At 37.2% G+C, this 18927-nt stretch overlaps 1 protein-coding gene across 3 annotated transcripts in view; it reads left to right on the top strand.

The window, feature by feature from the left end:
* PPP1R12A (protein phosphatase 1, regulatory subunit 12A) overlaps nucleotides 1-18927 on the top strand; it is a 69322-nt gene that overhangs the window by 12475 nt on the left and 37920 nt on the right. For all 3 annotated transcript variants that reach the window (XM_008938804.1, XM_008938811.1, XM_008938819.1), the window contains exons 2-4: nucleotides 4864-4982; nucleotides 14061-14220; nucleotides 16106-16250. In XM_008938804.1, coding sequence (XP_008937052.1) covers nucleotides 4864-4982; nucleotides 14061-14220; nucleotides 16106-16250 — 424 coding nt within the window. The remainder of the gene's footprint in view (nucleotides 1-4863; nucleotides 4983-14060; nucleotides 14221-16105; nucleotides 16251-18927) is intronic.

An 18927-nucleotide genomic window follows, 5' to 3' on the forward strand; every position in this document is an offset into this window, starting at 1 on the left:
GCTGCATGAACACAGTGACACTTTTTCTGTCTTTGGCTCTCTATTATCGTTCCATTAAGAAGCTCATGGAATTAATTTGAATTCCATCATCTGTGGATTCTAAAAAAATCCCAAACCACCAGCTGGGCTTAGCTGAAATTCCTAGTTAAAAGCTGTTGGGAGACTTGTGCTCTTAGTTAGTGCCCCTGCTAGCAATGAAGCCATGTTTCCCTGGAAGGCCACACTGAACATGTTTATTTTAAATGTATATACAACACATTGAATCTCTAGTCAGCAGGAGTTGGGTTTTTTTTGAGAGTCCCTCTCCTCACATTTTAGGAGTTAGAGATATCCAGTCTTCTGACTAGTCTGTAAGGACCTCTTGCTTTCACTGCTGAGTCTCCAATGAGCTCAGTAAGTAATTTTTAATGATCTGAGTCAATTCAGTGGCCACTTCTCTGCCCTGCCTTGTGCTTGCCACCATTCTGGTCACCTTCAGGTTCAGCAAGTACTTAATTATATCCTTAATGATTTTGCAAACTTGTTTCCAGATATGGAACTGGGGCAAGGTTTGAATGTAAACATACCCCTTTTTCTGTTGTTGAGATAAATAATATTAAAATCTTATCTGCAGCATATCTTCTTGTCTGCAGCTGACAAACTTTAGAAAGGCAAAGTTTGAGCATAGTCCAGATTCTTAAATTCTAAATTCACAAATAAGATTCAGGTTTGTATATAACTGTCTTCAGAGAGAGGTGTTGTCTTCTCCATTTATTTCCTATCTCTGTATGCTTTTTGTTAATAGACTTCCACACACAAAAATGGGGTGTGTTTAGGTTTTGGGGTGTATTTTTTGTTTGTTTGGTTTGGTTTCATTTTGTTTTATTCTTAATAATTTAGAGTGTAAGCCAAGTTGCTACTTAAATTTTTTAATTTTCAGTTCCTGAGCTTGGTTTTGGTGTGGACTGTTTGGCTTTTGTACAGTAATCTCAGAAGACTGTTACCTATTTTCTCAGAGATACTGAGATTTTAAAGCTTTGTGAAAGTTATTGAAATATATTACTCATAAAATGATGGTAGAGAATCTGGGTTTCATAGTACTGATAGGAAATAAATGTTTCTTTTTTTTTTTTTTCAAGGTTGTTAATTTCAGTCTTTAACAGCTATTGAGGAATATACAGCAGTAATTCCTGAAAAAGAAATTTCAAGTAGAAATATTTTTGCCTTCATAGAACAATGGTATCGCAATGCAAACTTGTTCTTCCAGTCTTACTCAGACTGTGTAGTGCTTGTCACGGAAACATCATGGCAAAAGTATCAGGAATTATTTTATTTTCCTGCTCTTGTCTTCCCTAGTATTCTTGGAATGCTTGCAGTTCTCTATACTTAGATCACAAGAGTGTGTAAAAGAGGTACCTTTAGCTTCAATATCAACACTTGAAAGCTTTAGCTCTAAAAATAAGCATGGTATGGATCAAGCTACTCTTTCCTTCTCATTTATTTATATATGAAATGAGCACCTGCCAGAATATTATATAAATTGTCATTAGATTTTCTGAATTATTTTTCTGTAGCTGTCTGTTGAACTCGGCCATCTTGCAACAAGTGAATTGCAAGGACACAAAATTAAGTGCTATACCAAAAGGTTTTGTAAGTAGGTGACAGTGTGAATCTTAGATGTTTTTACTTTTCTACTGCATTCAACTTTGCAAAAAGCACCTTTTTTTTTGGCCGTGCTACCAAATAGCACAGTTATGGACTTCTTACTGCACAGCTCCAATTTATTTTTCACTGTGTGCATGTAGGTGTATCGATTAAATATCTGCTGAGGTAACGGAAGTGTTATTATATTTACTTGCTTTAGAAAGAGGAAGTTTCAAGATGAAAGTGACGTCTACTTGCTAAAGATAAAAATACAAGCAATTATTTTTTTGTTTTAAAAAACATGTGTCTTTAAAATACCCATGCATGCAATAATGCACTACTGTATGTGAAGATTTTAGTATATGGTACCCAAATAACTGAAATATCAAATACACCCATATTTGTCATATTATGAGTAGTAATTATTATTTAGATTGAAGTGGAATTTCTTTGGAAAATAATTTTTTAAAAAAAAAAAACCTTCTGAATTTTAGGATTATTCTGGTCCTGTGTTCTGCCCAGTTATGCCTTAAGAAACTCATCATCATTCTCTTGGTCTTGTTTATGAAATCTGTTCCCTTTCTGTGTGTGATGCAGTCAAGTTACATACACCTCTGAAGTGACTGCTCCTCTTTCCTTCGGTAGCACTAGGTTTCCTAATAAAAGCTACAATCTGGCAGCACCAGAGTGACTTCATGCATCATCTGAACCCTGTCATTACTTTGTTGAAACTATTTTTACTGTAAATGAAAATAAACAAATGCATACATTTTCTTAGGACAGGGTCATCTGTTTGTGAATGATGTGGAAAACAGAACAAACACAGATTTCATTACCAGACTTAAAAGGTGTCTTGAAAATAGTTTGATTTTGAATAATTTTATTTATACTGAGCATTGCTCTTTCACTAATAAATTATTTGAGGGGATCACTAGTAATTTTTTGATAGAGGGTGGAGGCCTAGCTAGAGTGCCTGAAGGAAGGTTGGGAGAGGACCATTCTTCCCTCCCTGGTGAAAAGCGTGCTGCCTTTCATCTTGCTTCTGTTTCTCCCATCCCTTTAAATCCTCTGAACTTGGGGCAGGTTCACCCATCCTTCCTGTGCTGACCCAGGAAAGCCAAAGCCCTGTAAGCATGTGCAACAACAGCTCTACTTGTCTAGCCCTGGTAATCTCCCTAGCTCTGCTGCTCTGATTTTGGTCTGTAACCAGCTTTCTTTTGGGGGTCTACTTAAATGGAACATTTCATCGTGAAGTTGTTCCTATATCTGAATATCTCTCTGAATTGTAACTTTAGCCTGTTGTTCATTTTCTACACGTTCATACGTATTGCTTCTTTTACAGTGTCTATAAGTTATTGGCCCAGTTGACTAAATACAGGCACTTCAATGAGACGTGTGTTTTCCTTACAGAAGTAGCTTGGGTTTTCCCTATAGGTATTATGTGGAAACAGGTAAAAATCAGGGGTTTTAGGCATCAACATCATTTCTTGTTGTCTGTATTAGAAAAAAACAAGTTCAAAGAACATGAATATTGACTTGGGATTTTTTTATAAAGGTATTTTTGTGGTTAGTGGTTGACTTTGGTTTTGAATCAACGTTTTGATTTTGGAAGAAAGTTGTTTTCCCCGCTGCTGTTTTTGCCTGTTGAGCAGGCACCCTGCATGGCAATTATCTGATCGTAACTTGGAAGGCCGTGTCACTGTTAAAACAGTGCAACTGGTATTGTGGAGAAATGTTGTTGATTCATGTAAATTTTTCATTCCTGTAAAAGTTAAATCCTGAAACTGGAGGCAGATAAGAGTCCCAGCAGCACTCTTCTAAGATGAGCAGTGTAAGACCAGCACTGGATAGCAACATCAAAATCAGTGGAGGCAACCAATGATGCATAGCCCAGGACATATAGTTCAAGTGCTGGGAATTAATTTCCATTTTGTGATCTGTCAGTTCTTACCTCTTCTTGATGTAATTACAGAGGTTTAATAACAAGTGCTATTTAGATTGTACATTAAAAATTAGACATATATGAGGGTACTTGATGAAGAGTTATTGAATAAAGATAAGGAAAATATGATCTTAGATATGGAGTCTGTTATTGTTAATTGTCAGTAGTTAAGCAGAAATACTTTAAAACGTTTGTATTGGTGTTGGATTAATTTCGTGACTGGCTGCTGCCTAATTTGGCATTCTGCAATACTGAGGGTAAGAAAGCACTTTTGATTTCATACATCTGTTACCAAATGGATAGCTAGAGCTTCAGGGCTGAGTATGTTCTGATTTTTTTAATTAATGTTTTTTTTCTCCAGTATACGGACAGTGTAAATTAAGCTCTGTGAGACAGGAGATACGTTTGTAGGCTTTGTTTGTGTGGAGTCCTGTCGTGGCTCAAATTGTTGGATTTGTTAGGGAACTGGAAATATTAGGCTGGAAGCTGTAAGACTGATCTGTATTGATGTTTTAATGGTCTGCTTAGAAAGAGACTGTATATGAAGCTGTAGGTTCTCAGTAGCCTTATAGGTTTTATAGTTTAATACAATAACATAATCCTTTTGTGAGTTGTTGGCATTGATCCATTTGACTAGAAATTCAAACTGGAAATTCAGAAATAAATTACTCTGAGTCTGTATTATTGACTGCTGAGACCATAGTACTTTAAGTAAGAAAACACTTAGAGGGGTTGTAATAGAGTGTAAAGTACTGCTTCCTTTCTCCCTCTTGCCTCTTTCCCCACCAAAAGCTGTCGCTAGGAATACTAAGGAGCAGAGATGCTTCTGGTTTTATTAACTTCATGAAGCTGCCGTAGAGACCAGGAGTCGTCATTCTGGCAAAGTATAGAAACGTCATGTGCCACTCAATTTGGAAGTTCTGAGAAGAGTGACTTAATATGAGGAGCTCATGGGAATTGGTGGTTCACCCCTTGTTCACCTTGTGTTCGCTTTCGTCCTCTAACCATCTTCTTCTTTCAGTTCTTGCCAGTATGTATTTAAACATGTCAGGAGTCTGTGGCAAACTGAAGAGCAGAGGGCTATTAGTATTAATGGGTAATATGATGAAAAGACTTTACAGGTGTTCAGGGATTGTAGACGGTCATGAGGTTTTTTTACTTCTACCTAATACAATTGTTTCTGTTACTTGTATGTGTTTGTGTATATACCCATTGCATAATATCTTAGTGGCTGCTGGGTATTTTTGCATCAGCTTTACTATGTTGCTTACACTTTGTTTTTCTTTTTCTATTGGCAGGTATTTAATTAGTCAAGGAGCACATGTAGGAGCTGTAAATAGTGAAGGAGACACTCCATTAGATATTGCAGAAGAAGAGGCAATGGAAGAGCTGCTTCAGAATGAAGTAAATAGACAAGGTAATTTTGAATATGGAAGGGTGCTTTTGTTTATTGGTCACTAACTATATTTTTGAAAACTTATGCTAAAATAAGAAATTAAAGTCACTCTGTTTTCTAAAGAGCATTATCAGTACGGTGTATGAGATGTCTTATAGGTGTTTTTACTCAGCCCAGCCTCTTGTGAAAAAAAAAAAAAGCTCAGAAGTATTGAAACCAGGTGTTAATTGGATTCCCAAGTTCACTCAGCTCAATAGAGTTTTGGTGATAATGCATCAATGCATCTGGGATACAGAGATCTATAGCCCAGCTTTAGGCTATGTCTGAACAGATTCCTAACTTAGAGGGGGTAGAAATAGGCACTTTTATGGTGACTCGGGTGTCAGTTTTAGGATGAGGTGAATCCAGACCTAAGGTAACTGTTTTCTTCCATTGACTACAAGAAAGCCTAGAACAACTAAAACAAGTAAACAACTATACTGTATCCCATAAATCACCCTTTGTGTCTACTTCTGACCTTTTGAATGCCCTTCTAGAGTGCCAAATGTCTGAAACTACTCCTTGGGCTAAGGAGCCTTAGATGGTTCCTCCTCGTTTTGTGTACTATTCTCAGAGCACTATATAGGGGAGCATTCATGTAACAGTTAATGGATAGGTATCAAGTTTTGACAGTATTTTTTAAGAACATATACCCTATACTTAGGCACCTTGCTCCTAGAAAATGGCCAGTACTGGCAGTGATTTCTCTTTAAAAGAGAAATTGACCTTTGAAAAAGGCTATTGATTCATTTTCCCCTGCTTTTTCCCCACTCCTAACACTGCAGGTTTCCATATTCCAAACCTCAGATAGGTCTTCGAATGAGAGGTCTTTGAAAGTTTCTGGTTTTTCCGTTCCACAAGGGAAAGAATATTCAGTTGTTGTTGACTGACCATCTTGAGTTCGATAGAAAATGCACTGTTATCCCAGAACTCCCAGTACAAGAACTGGGGTGATGTGGTCTGAGTCATGTATTGAGGACAGATGGCATTCAGAGTGAAGAGGGAGCCTTTGTGGGAGTCTTGCTAGGGGACTGCATCTGCATTACTTCTAGACCCCTGCCTGCCTCTTAAATGGCTTCTTCCTCACAGAATGTTAGGGGTTAGAAGGGACCTCCAGAGATCATGGAGTCCAACCCCCCTGCCAGAGCAGGACCATCTGGTCTAGGGCGGGTCACACAGGAACGCATCCAGATGGGTCTTAAAAGTCTCCAAGGAAGGAGACTCCACAACCTCCCTGGGGAGCCTGTTCCAGTGCTCTGGAACCCTTACAGTCAAGAAGTTCTTCCTCATGCTGAGATGGAACTTCCTGTGCTCCAGCTTGTGTCCATTGCCACGTGAAAATGTTACTTTTTTTTTCGTAGCATTGAATTTATATCTCCAAGACGGATTTACATAATTTAATAGTAAACTAGTAATTACTTCAGATTTCACCCTGATTTAAGTTGTATGGGTTTTTACCATTTGCCCTGGACTTTAAACAGGTTAAAAAAGTGAATGACATGATATTGTGGAAAATTAGAGATACCTACTGATAATAAAGAAATGGACTGTGGATTTGACAAAGGCTTTGATTCAATTATTTGGGTAGTGTTAATGGCATTTTGATAAACAGTTCTTAGACTTACCACACACAGAATTTCAGATCAGATAATTGAGAATTTTTTTTGTGTTTGTACTACTATTTGTCATTAGTTTGGAAAAAACACCGTTGTTTTCTTTTCTAACAGTACTGTCAATCTTTACTGGAGAGATGCTTCTGGAATATGCCTCAGCTTAAATTTTTTAAGGTTGTTTTTGAACCATTTGACTTTACTGATGTACTATACTAATTGACTGTAGTAGTTCTTTGTAAAACTGACAGTATTTGGGAAAAGAACTGTACCAAAATCTCTTATTTGTATGTTACTACCTTTTTCTTAAAAAAAAAATAAATAAATTGCCTTTTTTTTTTTTTACATGCTGATTTTTGTTCTTTTGCAAGTTCAATTATTTTGGACAGCCCAGTTGTAAAATTAGCATTGGCAACATAACCTAAATGCCACAATTCACTGAAAATTTCAGTGTGATTTACATATTTTGTATTTAAAGCTTATAATAATCTGTCTATGGTACTGTCTCTGTAAGTCTGAGAAGAATGTAGATTTTCCAATAGTGCTTTTTAGCTTCTGAAAGGATAATTCAGGTTGCTTAAAAATGGTAAATTTCACTTGCTATGGAAAACTTTTTTTCCAAGCATTCCTTTTACATTTTTGTGTCATTTGGCTTGCTGAGTAGCTAAAAGATTTTCAGAAGACTGGTACTCCTCGAAGTGTTTGAAAACATACGTCAGCTGAACAAGGTGCCATGTTAGGTGAGAAAAAACTTGCTAGGGCTGTGTGCTTCAGCGTGGTTTGACCTTCTGTGGGGAGCAGGAACTGGATGCTGCCCTGAAGAGTGACCACTCTGAACATTCCTGACAGCATTTCTGCCTGCCTACTCTCAGCAGGACACTAAAGCCTATGTTTATATATAAAGCCTGTATATTTTATATTCACAAACACACACACACCTATGTGTAGGAACGCATTTCTATATAGGCATTCTACGTACCTTATTTTGCTGTTAGACCACGTAGGAGTCTGAGTTTCACAGAAGCAGGGAAGAAGGCATGCAGCATCCCTCCTGAATTTGTATCTGAAAGTGTAAGAGCTAAGGGCTTTTACCTGCAGAGATGAAATCATAGGAAATATTTAATGACTGAGGCTGAGAATGGACTAGGAAGGATACGAACCCAGATGTGAACTTGTAGTACATTTGTCTCAGTAATAAACTCATTTGGTTTTGATGGCAACCTTACCTTGCATATAAAGTTAGTATTATGTATGGAATGTTTCTTTATCTGTTATCATGATCACTTGAAAAGTGCCTAATCATGTGTATGTTGCGACCAGAGAAATTAATAGCTCTAAAATAGGAACCTAATTGTTTATCTTAATGTGTAATTAACAGCGATGCATTGTGGCAGTTTCATCTCTGACTGTGCATGTGGATGACTGCAATTACCCTTCAAACTTCAGCATTGCTCCTCGTATAAAATAAAGCAGTGCTGCAGTTTTGATAATATAAGTTAACTGTGGGCTCTGGGGGATGATCAGCCCTGTCTCAGTGCTACCAGCAGTGGGAGATCAGCCTATTTATCTGGAAAATGAACAAACTTGGGTGACAAAAAAAACTCTGCGCAGGTGAAACAGGCACTGTGAAAATTAAGTAGATGTTTTCTGTAACATTCTTGTCTTTAAATTTTTTTCATGTGTATTTAGTCCTACACATTATTTTAATTTTTTGATTGCTTAGTTAATGCTGTGATGTGGCTTCCTACATATGGGCATCAGCAGTGAGTCTTGTTCAGTGGCAAAAGGTTGCCTGGAAAGATCAGTCAGGTTCTTTGTGATTTCAGATATGTTTAAGTAATGAAACTTGATGTGTGTTTCTGTGTGCAATCTGAGCAGAATCACCATGTTATCTCACCCTTTTTACTTCTTTTGCAGACCTTCAGTCTTTATAGGAAAAAATCAAACAGAGCCTTCAGCCTTTTGTTTGTACTTACACCAAATTCCTTGGTTTGTTCGTATTTATGCCCAATTTTTACAGGTATCAGATTATATTTTAAGGACAAGTCTAACTACAGGACAAAAAATGGGAGCCTCTGGAGGCACTAAATTCACAGAAATAAATTATAGAGTAAAACACAATTCAGCTCTTATCTGACATTACAGGCTTAATAAAAACAAGGATCTGCAGTGTTTGTTCATCCTGTTTTAGCATTCAGACTCCAGAATCTGACCCATCTAGAGGAGAGATGGTCAGTGATCCAAATGAATCTTCTTGTTTTACAAGTTGTGTTGTAAAGAGTGTTGGACATGAAGGAAGACAGCTTCTATAGTATTATTATCCAGTGTCTGTCTTTCTTCTGTTATTCTGATCTCCATATGCAACAATTGTAACCTGTCACCCTTGGTTGAGGCATCTTTTCACGTGTCCTCTTGTGTGAGGCACAGATTCACAGACAAGGCCACCCATGTTCTGCTGAGCGCACAGCAGGACCCTGGTGATGCAATGGACCATGCACCAATTCTGTCCTGTAAGGGAAGCCATTGCACTCTGGTAGTAAGGAAAATATTTTTCTATCATAATCTTTAAAGGGGAATTATTGGCTTAGTTATTTTTTAAGCCTAAAACGTGGTTTAATTTTATACTTTGTGAAACAATAAATTAAAATCACGCTAAGGTAAGGGAGAAAGATTTTTTTTGACACAGTTACGAACATTTCACAAATAGCAAAACCAAGTGTTTTATGGAAATGATTCCAAAGTAGTGCTGAACAACTGTTCTTTTTGCACACCATGTGTTTTTACTGTTTTGTGTGTTACACAAAAGACTTCTCTTAGGACCTGTTCAGTTGTTTCTCTGTATGGCTGATACCTTTATCATGGGCCAATCCACATAATTGTTTTTCTCCATTTAAAATATTACTGTTTGCAGTTTCTGGATCAGATCTCTTATCTTTCTGCTCTGCAGCATTTCAACATATTGTGGAAGTTGTCTATTGCCAGTAGTGTAAAATTGTCATTTGCACTGGTGAAAGCGGGCAGACCTGAGAGACCTTAGGCCCCCGGCTAGCACTGGCCCATTTTAAACGTTGCCTCTCCTCAGGTCTGGAGTAAGGTTAAGTGTAATGGTTTGAAGCAATTTTTTAGCTGTTTATTATCAGATGTCCTCTCAAAATTATTTTTAACTGCTTAGGCAGTTATTTCAAATTGTAGGAAACATTCTTGGGAGGCGAGTTAGCGGGAGAGGTGACATGAGGTGAATCAGGAGCTCATGAGACAGTGCGGTAACTGTTCAGTGACTGTCAGAGATCCTTTCTCCTTTTCCAAGGAAAAGCAAGTGTTCCTCATTCTTAATTATAGGTATATGTAATGAGGCTCTCTCGGATGTATTGCTTAACTCAGCTTTGTTTATGCGAATAAAATGTGAACTATTACATCTGTGTATAAACATTCGCTCCATGAAGTAAAAAGTGGGTTGCTCTTCGGTGCGGTATCTATAAAACATGCCTTTATATGGCTGGGGAGCCTGGAAACAGTGATTCAGCACTTAACTTCACGCGGAACTTTGCCTAACGCCCACTGAGCGGCACGCCGCTTTCTATCTAACCTGTTTGCAGCCGTGGAGTAACACACGTGGCTCAGAGAAAATTGAAAGCATTGAGCAATAGATTACTAATGATTTACGAAGTTTAATAGTCGGGCTGCCGGAGCGGTTAAGTGTGCTGGTGGTGTGAGCGAGTGCTCTGGCGGGAGCCGGGCTGGGAGGCAGCGCATTGCCATCTATGGGCCGTCTGGAGCAAGCGCTGGACGTGGGTGACGAGCGCTTTCTTTTACCCTGGTATCTTAATAGAGTCGGGGAAACAAAGCAAAGAGAAAGGGACGTACAAGGTATAATAAAGGCTGTTTACATTCCATTTTCTTTAGTTAATAATGGGATTTGTAGTTAGCTTCTCTCAGAGAGCGGCTGTTTTTTTCTGTGACACAAAGTTTAATTCCCGTTTTCGTGCTAGTTATTAATGTTTTATTTAGATTGGCAAGATTCTCGTACTTTTCTCTGTTGAAATACGATCAGAAATTTACAGTCTTGTAAAATAATGTTTTATTTTGATGCAGTCACTAGCCCTCTGCAGCCATTATATCTTCTTTGGCTTCAGAAATGCAATTGTTTATAATATTGAATGCAGTATAAGTTTATAATATTGACTGCAGCCTGTATGCAGTATTTGTTACTTTTCTGCAAAAGCATTGCTATTTTGATGTAATTCTGTCACTCTTTAGGCATATCTGCAAGGTATGCTTTGACAAGTTCAAGATCATGGTTTGGGAGCAAATTTTTCTCTATTCTTCCTTTATATAAAAGTGCCTCAAAACAACCAGACACGCACATAAATAGTTTTACACTGATAGGAATTTATGTAGGATTCTTCATGTGGAGAAGGTTACTCACACTGATAAAGATTCACAATTAGACCTTGGGCATGTAAAAAGGGGATGGACGTAACTGTGACTAACAGATTATACATAAACTATTTATTTGTGTAGTAGTGGTTTGCAGGCAGTGCTGACAAGTAACTGGCTGTACTCAAGAGAATTATTTTCCCAGGATCTGCTGATCTGCGCTGTTGTGTCATTCTGAAAGGCAAGCAGATGCAAAAAGGCCAAAGGAAGTTGCAGTTTGCAGCCGTTCACACATCAGATATGTAGGAGCCTTCTGGAGGAATGGGAAAACGAGATTATCAATATGTTACTGATTCAAAGTTCCTGGTTTTCATTCTTCATATCTGTCAGAGTTTGAAAGATTAGTGTATATGTAGAATTTAATCTCCAGATTTATGTAATCATGCGTTGTCTTGAGAGAGACAGTTTTAGAGACTTCCATGTATTTAATTTTTACCACTGGCTCTCAAACAAGTACCCTTCTGCTTAATACTTCAACAGTTTTCTGTATCTTTCTTTGTCTGGCAGATTTAGCCTCCTTGTGGGTTTCAGTTTCTGATAAAACATAATTCTGTTAATTTTTATTAAATTGGCAAGACTGAAATGATCATTTTAGTCAACTATGTGAGTGAGTCTACCAGTTCAGTCAACTGTTCAGAACACTTAACGTGCAACCTGTTTCAGTTACTTTATGATATTTGGTAAAGCTTTAGCTTTTCATCTGTCCGTAACATAAAGTTTTACTAGATTTACTGAGGGAGCAGAATAATTTCTCCAACTGATCTTTCTTTGTGTTTTGGTTTATTTTTTTTTTAATAATATTAAATTTTACTTTAAAAAATATATGTATTTATAGACAGGGAATATCTGTTACGACGTGAATTAACACAAGAATTGTAAAAAAGAAGCAACCTCTACTGTAGCATGGTCATAAGCTAACACAAATCAAACAAAAGACACATTGTGTTTACAAAGTCATGCAATAATTACATTCCTTCTTTCAGCATCTCAGGAAGTTTTGATTTGGGCATTTCATTTTACAGGGCTTTCTTGTTTTATAATTGGAGAATTGCAGCATCTTTGAAATACTAATTCATACGTAATGGACTAGATCTATCACTCTGCCATCCCCTCCCTTAAGGGGATTTCAGCAGTGCCAATGTAATTGCTTTCAGTCTGTCAGTGTGTTGCGCTGGCTTTCTAGTTGCCAGTGGATTGATAAGGGCTTGATTAATCTTTTTTTATTACAATCTGTTTTATCACATTTTACACAGTGTTATGATGTGTTGCACTACATATGATCATCTCAATATTGTCTACATCTCTGCATGTTCTCGATAATCCTCTGGAGGTCCTTTCCAACTCTTAACATTCTGTGATTCTGTGATCTTGTGATATTAATAATTATTTTTTAATGAAAGCCACTCCAGCCCGTAGCTCAGTTTCCACTGCATATCTAAATGGGCAACAGCCAACTTGGATTTCATATGGTTTCCATATTCTGGGGATTCATTCACCCTGTAAAGGATTAATAGCTCACAGTTTCTTTGAAGACGTTAGAACCTGAAATTGCTATTCATTATAAAGACTTAGAAAAAGAATTAATTTTAATTAATTATGTAAAGCACTTTAAAAATAGATGTTCTAGCTTTGCATAGTCTTGTTTGTGGTCTGCTTTGTATTGTTGTGCTTTCATTAGTGGAAGAGTCAGAAGAGTGGTGTGCTAGAAACAAGTTTATTGGAGAAAAACGGTTTGGGGACAGATGAAGCTTCAAAGCAGGAAATACTGAAAAAAGGCAGAATTAGATCTGAGTCAAAGAGCATCCATCTCTTAAGTGTTTTAAAAATACTCTTAAATTCTATTTTATAGGCTATAAGGACTACTGTTGAGGTTTGTGGGTTTATCTAGTAAATCAGTACCTGTTTATAGATTTTACTTGTTTTAGCTGTGTTCCAAGTTAATGATTTGCTCCATAAGAAATTAAAAATTCAGAAGAGAAAGAGCAGTATGTATTTCCTAAGTCCCTTCATACCAATGTCTAAGATTAGACAAACCATACACATAAAATAATTTTGCTGAAAGTTGGCCTGCTGATTTTCTGTTAGAGGTGAACCCAGATACAGTTTATGTGCTTGTGACCACAATTCCTAAGATTCTTAAGTTCATTTTCCTGACAAAGTTGTCACTTTCTAGTCAGCATAGAGCAATGCTCATGCAGTTCTCCTCAAGACACCTTCCTTACTATGTTCTTTAGATGACTCCATGTGGCAGTAGTTAAATGCTTGCAAATGTATGCTTTGCTTTGCCCATTCAGAGTCTGGGATTTTTTTCAATCTGTTTAACCCGATATGTTTACTTGTAAGTGTTATAGTCCTTTCCTCTCATTTCATCAGTGTAGGATAATTTTTTTGTGAGATGTACTTTGTTTTCAGTGGTTTTGTTTTTTTTTTTGCCTGAGATATGAAGGGAGATTTCCAAAGATTTGAGTATAAGGTTTGTGTTTCATAGTTGTAAAAGATAAATCAGGAATTCTTTAGAAAATATAAAAAAAAAAAATAGCTCCATCTTTCTTATCATTGATGTTGAGAAGCTAGATAGATATCTCCTTCTAAAAACATTGTAGCTGTTTCCTACTTTTCTACAGATAGACCGAACCAGACATATTTTGATGCTTAGAAGGTTAGAATATAATTTTTCTCTTTTTAACAGGCCACCTTAGTGATTATTACTGTGATGGTAGACATTCTGAAAATTCAAGAGCCGGTTTTAGTATCTTTCTTTTTCTTTCCTTTTTTTTTTTCCCCTTCTTTTAGGAAAAAAAACTGCATTATGCCTGCAGAGAGTCATGCAGTAATGGATGTTTCCATTTGTCTTCAAAAAGATATTCCTATCTAACCATGAACGTCATTCATGTTGCTTAGCTGTTATTTGATTGTATCACATAAACATGGTGTAAGATTTGTTACATCATTGACGTAGTTGAACTAAAATATCTTCTGTTCTCTCTTCTCCCTCCCTCCCTGTCTGAATTAGGGGTTGATATAGAGGCAGCTCGAAAAGAAGAGGAGCGAATAATGCTGAGAGACGCGAGACAGTGGCTCAACAGCGGCCATATCAATGACGTCAGGCACGCAAAATCTGGGGGTACAGCACTGCACGTAGCTGCTGCTAAGGGCTATACAGAAGTCTTAAAGTAAGTGTGGTTTAAGTGGAAGTGTTTCCTATTTTCGTATTTCAGTCTTGTGGATGTAATGCTGCTTGGAATTGATAGGGCTAGACACTTCTGACTTTTAGGGGTTGTACCTTGGAAAATAAGAATTTCAAGAACTGTCTTTTCCTCAAAGCTTGATTTTATGTTTTTAAGCAGTCAAATCGTGATGCTGTTAGCTTTCAACATTAAGTCATTAAAAATATGAGCATAGATTGTATATTGAGCCTGAATACTTATTTAAAAGAAGAATGTTGAAAAAAGTGTTGCCCTGTTTCTAAAGCTAATGGTGTAAACAAGCTTAATACCTTCTTAGAATGGCAGTTAGCATTCTGGTTGATGCATAGTTTCAAGACATCCTATTTATTTACATACGTAAAGCAGAGTTTGTAGTGCGGACTAAAAGGTTTTTAGACCTAAAGAACAGATAATTTAATTATTTAATTATTTTTCATATTGTTGTTGAGAATCATAACTTTTGAAATTTTTCCTGGAAAGCTTAGGGCTTCTGGTGTTCCCTAATTCACAGGTATCTTTTCATTAATGCAAATATGTGCTGTAACAGAAGTTGAATTTGTTTTTCATCAAAGCTCTGCTTTTATTGAAGTAAGGTATACTTAATAATACACTGCTTTACTGTGATTGTATATGCATTTGACTACTTCGGCAGTACTAGGAATAGTTGTATATTGAAATGTGAAGGAAAATGACCCCACACCCTGACGGTGTAAGCATCGCTACCTTTAATGTTTGCAGAGCCTTGTAATGCTTTGTCAACATAGAAGTTGAATGACAGAGCCTTTTTAATCATTATAACCATTACACACAATTTACTGAATGACAGTTCTGCTTCAAGAAGCAGTGATGCTTTAACATGATGAAGAGAAATTGTTTTGTTAGAAAAGACTAATTTTTGGATTAGAATAGCATGTGTCTTCAAGAGAGTTTTGTCTATAACTGATAATTTTTTTTAGCTCTCTCAGTTAGTGTGTTTTTTTGGAGTCCAGACCATGTACTTTTCCTAGGACGGTAAAAAATTTATGTGCACGTGCTTTTTGTGATGACATCAAATTATCAAAAATGTGTGCTCTGTGTAGGATGCAAGACTGCAAGACTTGCAGCTGAGCGTGTGTGAAAGCTGACTCATTGGAGGATATTACTATACTGACTTGAGAAACAAGGAATTTTTTTGAGAAAAATACTTCACAGTTACGTGGTTTTTGCAGAGAGTGTTTCAGAGAGCAGATAGCCCTTTACACATAACTGTTTGTCTGGTTGAGTGTCTGTGTCACTTAGACACTCCTATCAGAACCACGCTGAATTTCAGTGCTGAATGAAGGCTGAGAAGCAGGTCCTCTGAGGAGCTCTGCTCTTTCTCAGAGAGCAATTGAAGCACATAGACACTAGATTGTTAAATCATCAAATTTTAATGACAGCAGGAGATGCAAGTTTCAAGCAACTAATATTAGAATAAGAGGAGATTTTAATAATTTACTAGATAAGAACACCCAGTCTAACAGTTCTGGGCATTTTATAGTTCTTTCCTTAAAAGAGCTTTTCTTTGTTACTGCACATGTAGGGAAGAATATCTGACTGTATAGAAACAATGGACTTTGAATGAGGAGGAAAGGAATAGATAAGAAAATGGAAAACGCTGTTTTTCTTAAATTTTCTTTGAAAAGCTCTATACCTACTCAACAATGAAAAGGCAAATGTTTTTTGAGGAACTGAAATTAATCATCAGTAGCTGAACTGAAATATGTCTAATGAAAATGGTGAAGGATATTATTGTAGAATAATTTCATGATTTTGCAACAACTTATTTATCCGTGTCAACAGTGTCAAGATATAATTATTTTAATTTTTTTAGGCTTTTAATACAGGCTCGCTACGATGTAAATATTAAAGATTATGATGGCTGGACACCACTTCATGCTGCTGCTCACTGGGGTAAAGAAGAAGCATGTCGCATTTTAGTGGAAAACCTATGTGATATGGAGGCTGTCAACAAAGTGGTAGGATTTTTATGTAATCCTTGTCAAGATACAAAGTTCTGGTCTCTAAAGTGACTTTAGAAGCCAGGGTAAGAAAAGTGATGATAAACTGCTGTTTACTGTACGTGGAGCTTTATATAATGCATGTTTTGTCAAAACAGCATGTTTGTGTTCCAAACTAAATTCTGTGCCTACAATAATTTCTAAGCCCACTTCATGCTTAGTTTATATTAAGTGATCCAGATAATCTTTGAAACAGAAATTCAAAACAGAATGGGTTCATTGATTTTTTCAGAGCTACAAAATCAGTGACTTGATGGATTGCATACAGACTTTCATTTGATCTCTGAAGACGATGATGATGCCTTTGGGTAGTGTTTTAACTCTTAAAATCAGCTTGTGTTGGCATACTAAGGAGTTACCAGTATATGCTGGTTTGGGTGCACCGGAAGAAACTTGTAGGCGTCTCTGGACTTCGTAGACGTACCTTGAGTGCTTGCTAAGCTGTATTTCCTCAACGTTTACACAAAGACCTGCATAGCTTGTGAGGCCCCACCTCAAGTCTGCGTCCCGTTCTGGTGTCCCCACCATAAAAGGGACATAGATCTGTTGGAACAAGTCCAGAGGAGGGCCACAAAGTTGATCCAGGGGCTGGAACACCTGTGCTGTAAGGATGGGCTGAGGGCCCTGGGATTGTTCAGCCTGGAGAAGAGAAGACCCTGGGGGCACCTTGTAACTGCGTTCCAATACCTGAGGAGAAACTACAGGAAAGCCGGAGAGGGACTTTGCGCAGGAGTGCGCAGCAACAGGACAAGGGGAAGTGGTTATAAACTGAAGGAGAGTGGGTTTAGACTGGATCTTAGGAAGAAGTTCTTCAGTATGAAGATGATGAGACTCTGGAATAGATTGCCCAGAGAGGTTGTGGATGCCTCCTCCCTGGAGGTGTTCATGGCCAGGCTGGATGAGTCCTTGAGCAACCTGGTCTAGTTGAGAGGTGTCTCTGCCCGTGGCAGGGAGGTTGGATTAGATGATCTCTAGGGTCCCTTCCAACTAAGCCAGTCTGTGATGATAGATTGCTGGGTTTGCAAGGTCTTGCTCCCAACAGATAGAAATACAGACATGATTCACATAGGCATCGCAGGGATCCAAAACTTTTCATTCAACTCTGTAAGTGCTGAAGCTCTCTTTCTTCTCTTTGCAGTATGTTTTCCAGATAAATTCTGATCTGCTTCCAATTTCTGTCAATATGGTATATGTAAATTTATATGTAAATCACCTGCCCAACTTCTAAGATGGATTCTTAATTGAATTTTTTCCTAAATTTTCAAAATAAATTAAGGAAATGCACAGATACAGATGATGAAGGAGTACGTATTTACTGTATATAGGGGCAAAACTACTGCTGCTTAACAGTTTTAGTCTTTGTCGAATTTTTCTTCCTTAGAAATTGAGGTGGCTTATAATAAAATCAATTAAATCTGTAATTAAATTTCAAATACCTTCAACTCTGTTTCTGTATAATGCTAATAGAACTTCTAAATATCATTTGAGTAACTGGATTTTGTATTAGGCAATCAAATGCTGAGGTAATTAACTGAAGCCACTTTATCAAGTTAACTGTTAGACTTTACTGAGATTATGAAAATGTGAGAGGTGGTTATGCAGAGAGCAGTCTCATTAAAGTTCAGCTTGATATAATTTTGTTGGTTTGTTGTTTAGTTTCCAGGTTAGTGCTGTGTAATACTAAATGGAATAGTTCAAACGTCAGAGGACCTCAAAGTTCTTTTGGGTAGTGCTTGTTGAAAGGTGCGCATGCTTCTACTCTATGGTCAGAAGTTTTATGGATGTGAAAACCAGTGGTTTGAAGGTCCATCCTTTCTAACCAGTTAAGATAGCCTTCACACTGTAATTAGGAATATTTTTGCCTTCGGTTAAAGTTTTGAGAAACTGAAATAAGCTGAGGCACGTATCAACACCTTCCATTATCTTTATAAGCTGCAGTGACCACTTTTAAGTGACAGCTCTGTTTTCATTGCTGGTTATTGTACAGAAGTACTTACTTGGCCAATCTCAACATGATCATTCCAGCATTTTAGTATGTCTACCCAGGACCTAGGACTTTGCCTATATTCCAGCCTTCTTATATTAGAATACAAACTTCCAAATACAAAACATTGTGTTGCAGTATCAGAGTACGTTAACCTTTCTTTGTGAAACTGTGTGGGCTTCAGCCCTTCTCTTCTTCCAGCAGAGGTGAAGAAAGGGAATTTTTGAAATCTTTACCAATTCAGACCTTAAAGATAGAATCTTATGTCCTGTGGGCACCTGGTCTAGTCAAGAATTGAAGTGACCTATGTAGATGCAAGATATGGCATGCTAAAGAAATTCCATCTGACAACATAACTCTGTGTTAATAAATCACATGATGAACTGTAGTACACGTCACACGACAATCACACACTAAGAGGGGGACGAGAAAAAGTGGTTCTAGCAGATGTTTTCTTAAGCAGAATGTAAAATGTAAAATACAGTTTTACTGTTAAAACTTGAAAGCCATGACTATGTAAATTTAGTATAGCTTGCTTAAATGATTTAAACTTTTAAAAGTCAAGCTCTGTATGGTAGTCTAAGATGGACAGGATGCTGAACTGCTCAGGATCCATCCATACAACTGCCATTGGAATAGTTGTTTGGAACT

The sequence above is a fragment of the Merops nubicus genome, unplaced genomic scaffold, assembly GCF_000691845.1.
Source record: "Merops nubicus isolate BGI_N331 unplaced genomic scaffold, ASM69184v1 scaffold34620, whole genome shotgun sequence".
Lineage (NCBI taxonomy): Eukaryota > Metazoa > Chordata > Aves > Coraciiformes > Meropidae > Merops > Merops nubicus.